The 6,439-nt window shown below is 29.8% G+C and overlaps 1 protein-coding gene across 1 annotated transcript; it reads right to left on the bottom strand.

Moving 5' to 3' along the window:
- Positions 1-718: 718 nt before the first annotated feature.
- Positions 719-3,221, bottom strand: LOC117928568 (bifunctional nitrilase/nitrile hydratase NIT4B-like). Its single transcript, XM_034848479.1, has 5 exons — positions 3,065-3,221; positions 2,528-2,695; positions 1,821-2,114; positions 1,373-1,654; positions 719-1,123 (listed from the first exon to the last, which is right to left on the bottom strand). Exons 1-5 carry the CDS (start codon positions 3,132-3,134, stop codon positions 951-953), a joined length of 987 nt encoding a protein of 328 aa, XP_034704370.1. The 5' UTR covers positions 3,135-3,221; the 3' UTR covers positions 719-950.
- Positions 3,222-6,439: the final 3,218 nt, after the last annotated feature.

Consider the following 6,439-nt stretch of genomic DNA (forward strand, 5'->3'; position numbering starts at 1 on the left):
ATTTAGGTTTTTCAAAGATACACTTTTCTAAAATTCAAGAGTCGTTTTTCTCAAAGTTTTAATTTCTTATTTTATTTTTCTTTTAAAAATAAAAATGAGAGACGACTCTAGTTTTTTTATAAAATACTATTTTTTTCACCTAAAAAGCAATTTTTGCTGTAAAATGGAGACACATAAAAAATGTGGGTCCATAAATAAGACTATGATTAATTTAAAAAAGTATTAAAGAAAGAAAAAAAATGCTAAAAGACAAATTATTTTCTCATATTTGATTTCACTATAAAAATATAAAATAAAATAAAATATAATTAAAATTTTATGTAATTTTGAATTATTTAATCTTTCTATAAAAAAAGAAAAAATATATGAAAAGAATTTGAAATAATATAATTTATTAACTTTAAATATATTTTTTATTTTTCTTCAAATTGTTTTCTTTCTATTTTTCCTCTCTATCATTTCCCTTCTCACATTTGCACTCAAATTTTCCAAGAGACAAAACATAATGTGAGGGAAAGATAATTTTACTTATGTGGAAAGTTCTCTATATATAGCTTATATGGAAAGTTGTTTAATTTCATGTTAATTTAATGAAGCATTTATAATATTAAGATCGCTCTTTCATTATCATGAATTAACCTTTAGTTTCAACTTCTACCAGAAGCTAAATGACAAAAGCTATGACAGAGGAGGCCTCAGCCAATGTTGTACCAGACAATAAGTGGAAAATACAATTTTATTAATACTCGAGGAAAGAAAAAAAAATCAAGGATGATTTTACACTCAAACCGAGGATTTATTTATAAAGAAGTGCGGTCTCCATAAGCACATGAGACTGCATTTACAGCGTAAAGAAAGACAAGGAAACAATGTTTGACTTATTCGAAAATCATTCAAATTATTGAAGGAGGACCGTAGCTAGGCTAACAGTCTCCTAAATTGCCCATCTTTTATACATCTTTGCATTCATCCATCTCATCGTCTTTGATTTTAGATGGTGAGGATGTGAAAGTAACAGGAAGCAGTGGACGATTGTTCACAGTGAGATTTAGCACGTCAGGTCTCGAATAATGTCCTACCACATCGAACATGAACTTTGCTTTAGGAATCTCTCCTCGAACATCTACATATCAAGTGATCATAAAAATATTTGATCAGTCCGTGGTAAATATCATAGAGTATCAAGTCTTCCATTTTGCGTTATATAGTGTGTAGAACTAAGTTTGCAGTCCTCTTCAACCTAAAGAATTGACTATGAAGCAAAAAAAATGAAATGATTCCGTGACTCATTTGCCTTGTATGCATACTGAAATATTTGGATATATATATATATATATATATATGTATGTAATTGGAGAAGTTAGGGCCATACCAAGATCAGCTGTGAAGAGGCCTTCTCCTTCATAATTGGGTCCTGCTAGAACTTCCCCGGTGGGTGAAATGATGACACTACCTCCAGCCCAAACAATAGAATCTGGAGTGACATCTTCTTCTGTAGGACTGTAAAGATACTCAGGTGGAGGCGGGTAATCTTTCCTCCGACAGAATTGGATAGGTGAAAGAACATAGCATCCACCCTCCATAGCGACGTGTCTCATTGTAGCCACCCATGTATCCCCGGAATCGGCCGAAGGAGCACAATATATCTCAATACCTTTGCCATACATAGATGTACATCGGTATTTTGTGATCAATCAAAGCCATAATGTATTTCAAGCCTATTTAGGCTAAAACCCTATGAAGTTAAAAAAGAGCACTGGAAGTATTTCAAGCCAAACCATTCTAGTTAGTGAAGAAAAAAGAAATGGTAAAATATATACCTTTGCCATACATTGCTGTCCTTAGCAGCGGCATTCTATTTTCCCAACAAATGACCGAACCAAGTTTTCCATATGGAGTGTCATAAACTGGAGTTGTCGAGCAATCTCCAAAACCCCAGACGAGCCGTTCCCGATATGTTGGCATGAGTTTCCTATGTTTTCCAAGGTAATTGCCTTCAGGATCAAAGAAGAGAACAGTGCAATATAATGTGTATCCATCTCTCTCAATAACGCCCGTCACTATGTAGACTTTATATTTCCTAGCCATTGAAGCCAATCTATCAACTTCAGGTCCTGAAAATACATTAATTTGATATCAAAGATGAAATATGTTAAGTTGATGGTTCATGCCAACATGGGCAGATGAAAATCTGTCTACTTTTCCTATAAATTAATCAGATTCTTTTTAACACCATGTATCATCGCCTTTTTCCTATGAAAAACCAGTTTAAAGTGCCGGAAAATTCAGGGGATTCTCAGAGTCTGCTAGTTGAATTAATGATGAAATTTAACTTGTTGGAATTTCATTTCATTTATTCATACGATTGATTCCATTTAAGAGTCCAATCTAAATGCAAAACTTACAAATTTTAATGAAATTCCAGGAACATTTTTAAGCATAAGCATGGCAGGCCTGCCTCTCATCATAGAATGCAGCATGAGTAGATTTTTTTTGGTTCATTCATCGAAAGAGAGAGGTAACTGACCCGGCACATTAATGGCAGAAGCATGGTACTTGCGGAAACTTTCTTTCCCTCTTGGTGACAGGTCGGCGAAGTTGTGTCCGCGGGGATACCCACCGATAAATGCTTCAGGAAACACAACCAGTTGGGATCCCAGTGCAGCTGCTTCTTTTAACAATTTCTCAGCCTTATCTTCTCCCAAAATCACATTGGAAGAATTAATAATGCACAACTTAGAAAGTAAATTAGTTGGTTGCATAGAGAGAATGAAAGTTAAGGTCAAGAGATCCCAAATGACTTTTTGGTTGCTGAGAAAACTCAAGGAAAAAGAGACCTAGATAAAACTTGAAACTCTCATACTTTCAGCTGTTTTGCAACTAAGAAAAGAGAAACCACCTCAACCCAACTCATCAAAATAATTGTAAAAGCAGTAATTCCTTGATTGGCAGCTGAAAAAATGACCAGGCCAATCTTCCTTTTCTTTCCTCCAGTTTCTCAGCAACCAATCAGCTCACAGATTCTCTCACAGAAGTTGCAGAATCGAGAGAAATGGTATGTTACCTAGAGTGGCAGGAGTATCAAAAAAGATACTAGAAGCTTGAACAACGGTGGCTCTAACAGGTGAAGACATTGAAGAAGCCCTATGCTTTTTCGTTTCTCTTTTGTTTGAGGATTCCTCACACAGCGTTCAGTATATATATTGCCCAACAGGTTCTTCTCCCATTACTTGAACAAGAAGAAAAGGCTGCAAAAAGTCTGCCTTCCTTTTCTATATTCATTGTGAGCTTTTCTCCTCTCGTCACAAATTTTGGAGTCATCCGCAGGCATTGTGGACTGGCTACAAGACTTAAGAAAATTGAAAAATGAAAATAACTTAGAGTCAATGTTCATAAGATAACATTCAATTCATAGTTTCATAATTTTAGACACATAAAAAAAAAAAAGTCTTTCACACCCCCCCCCTCCCCCCCCCCCCCCCCCTCTTTTTTTAATTATTTAATAAAAAATTATAAAAAAATTATTTTTTATGTATTTTATGATTGTGTTTGAGTATATATTTTATTTTAAGAATTTATATTTATTAAATAATTATATAAAAAAGTAAAACCGTATTTGTTTTCTTGGAAAGTAGATAAGATTATATTTTTATTCATTGCTTTTAAATATTTATTTTCATTAATATTTAACTTTATTCAAAATTAAAATTAAGTCTTATAATGATTTAGTAAATTTTTTTTTCTAATTAATAAATTCAAATATTAACTCAAATAGATAATGATTGATTAAAAATATTAAAATTAGAAGGAATATGACATGTCTATATTTTTAATAAAAAATTAGATATTAAATAAAAGGTAATTAATTATTTTTATTAATTTAATTCATCATAATAAATAGAATTATACTTAATTTAGTTTATTCTTTATTATTTAGTAAACAAACATATTTTATTATTTATTGAATTTCAAAAATTAAAATAATAATTATATGCAAATAAAATTTCTAATTCTTATAAAACGAAAAAAACATATATTTTAATCATAATTTTGTTCCAAAATATATCAAAACTAAATGTGAAAGTATAGACATTTATAAATATTGAAAATAAAAGGTAAGTATAGAATCCAAAATTTGTTCCAATTTTATTTTTACATTAATTTTGAATTTAACTTTGTTCTTAGATTTTAAATCTCAATTACATATTATTTTTTTTCCCACTCATCATTTAATTATTAATTTTTTAATATTTTATATATTATTTATTTTATTTGATTACTATTTATTATTATTATTATTATATTCTATTTTATTTTATTTTTATTTATTTTTTCTTTTCTTTTCTCTTTCATCTCTCCTCTTCTTACATCCCCACCTACCCCACCCACTTTCTCTCTCCTCCCATACCTCCCCCGTACCTCCAGGTGAGACCTCCCCTCACTCTTTGGGCCATCTTCTCTCTCCTCATTTTCCCTCTTTCTTTTTTTTGTTTTTTCTCCCCCATTCCCAAGTGGCCGACACCTTTTTTTCTCTCTCTCCATTTTTTCCTTCTGGCGGCTCTCCCGCACTCCCTTCCGACAGCACGATCCAAACTGACTTTTTTCAATAATACGTAATTTAAAAAAGTTATTCTTAAATTATTATAATTTAATTTTAAATTACATTTAAATTACCGTACTATTGAAAAAATCCCGACCCAAACACCCGATAGCACACTGATAGATGCCCATTCTCTCAATTTTTCTCTTCTCCTACCCCCATTTTCTCTAGACGGTCGGCCGGGACCCTGCCCAGATTTTTTTTCTTCCCCAATGTTTTTTGTTGGTTTTTTCTCTCTCCGAAGACCCACTGCCACTTCCCTCAATTCCCCCACTCTCTTCTTTTCACTTTATTTTTCTCTCCACATTTTATTTATTTATTTGGATTTTTTCCTCCCATTTTCTCATTCTCATCTTTTTCCTCTCCCTCTCCATCCGCCACCCTCATCCCCCCTGTCGGCCGGCCACTACCAGCCACCCACCCACCCTCGCCATTGTCGGTTAGTAATCCGACCATTCATAGTTTTTTTTTTTTTTTAAATGATAAATTTCTTTATTTTATTTTCATTTTTTTATCTTTATTTATTTAATGTTTTTGGTTTGCATATAATTGATTTGGACTTGATATTTTGCTTATTCGTTAATTTTTTTTTATTGGATTAGACTTGAGATATTATTTCCTTTGACCATGTATATTATTAATACAGACTTGTTAATTGATATAAATTTTGGGTTTATAATGTGGGTGAGATTTGTTAAATGACTTGAATATTTGATATGAGCTTGATCAATTTGAATTATAAAATTTGGACATGGGACAGTTGTGATGTATATTAAATTAGGTTTGGATTATGAGATATTAAATTTAGGCCTAGTACAATTTATTTTAGTTTATCCAATTTTAGGTTTGATTGATTGTATTTGTATTTTGGTTATTAATTTGGATATTTTGGGCTAAGACCTATATCGGACTCATTTTAATTGACGAAATTTATTGGACTAATTTGAAATTTGAATTTGGATTTGAATATTTGTTTTGGATTTTGTATATATCTAGATATTTACATTTTAGCCTATTTTTGTTTTTGCATAGGCCTATTCTGTAATTTTGTTGGATGAGTACGAATTTATGATATGTGAGAATGGAATTTCATGAAAGAAAGTGAGAATAAAAAAGTTGTAGGAAGACATTGAGCTTGTTGTAAGTTTATTTATGTACATATTTTATTTCTCACTTTTATTTGGTTTTATTTTTATTACTTCTGTAAATATTTGCTTATATACATTTACTTGTGTACAGAATTGGATATCGAATAAATCAGAAATTTTGTTTAAATAAGAGGAATAATCTAGTAAATATGTCTTAATAAAATAATAATTTTAAAATATTATTTTTAATAAAAGAAAGCTTTTTTTATTAATAAAAAAAATCAGAAAAATGCATTTAGAAAAATCCAAAAGAATTGTTTTTAATAGAATTTAAAAAATTGTTCAAAAATTTCTTTGTTTAATAAAAATTGTCTAAAAATTGTTTTGTAAATAAAGTTGTCCCAAAAATTAATTTTTAATAAAATTGTCCAAAAAAATGTTTTTTCAAATGAATTATTTTTTCCTTAATTAAAATGGGATTAAAAGTATTTTTTTTTAGAAATAGATGATTTAATTTTTTTTTATTTTTAATTACAATTCCTTTAGCAAATGAAGTTACATCTTTTTAAATAATTTATATAAATCACTTTTCTTAAATCAAAACAAATTGAAATACTTTTGTAAATAAAATTATAAATTTTTTTCATTTTTTGTAAAAGCAAGTAAAATAATTTTTGTTGTCAAATGGAAATTTTGTAATAAATTCTTTTGATACTGTAAATAACTTTTTTTTTTTTGAAAAATTAAATAC

This window comes from Vitis riparia, chromosome 2 (genome assembly GCF_004353265.1).
Source record: "Vitis riparia cultivar Riparia Gloire de Montpellier isolate 1030 chromosome 2, EGFV_Vit.rip_1.0, whole genome shotgun sequence".
Taxonomy (NCBI): Eukaryota; Viridiplantae; Streptophyta; class Magnoliopsida; order Vitales; family Vitaceae; genus Vitis; species Vitis riparia.

Excerpts from the sequence above, each read along its gene's own strand:
- LOC117928568 (XM_034848479.1), bottom strand. The coding sequence starts at position 3,134 with ATGTCTTCACCTGTTAGAGCCACCGTTGTTCAAGCTTCTAGTATCTTT. Across the intron at positions 1,655-1,820 it reads GACAGCAATGTATGGCAAAG|GTATTGAGATATATTGTGCT; the intron begins GTATATATTTTA and ends TGTATGGCAAAG. Across the intron at positions 1,124-1,372 it reads CCTCTTCACAGCTGATCTTG|ATGTTCGAGGAGAGATTCCT; the intron begins GTATGGCCCTAA and ends CTTGATATGTAG.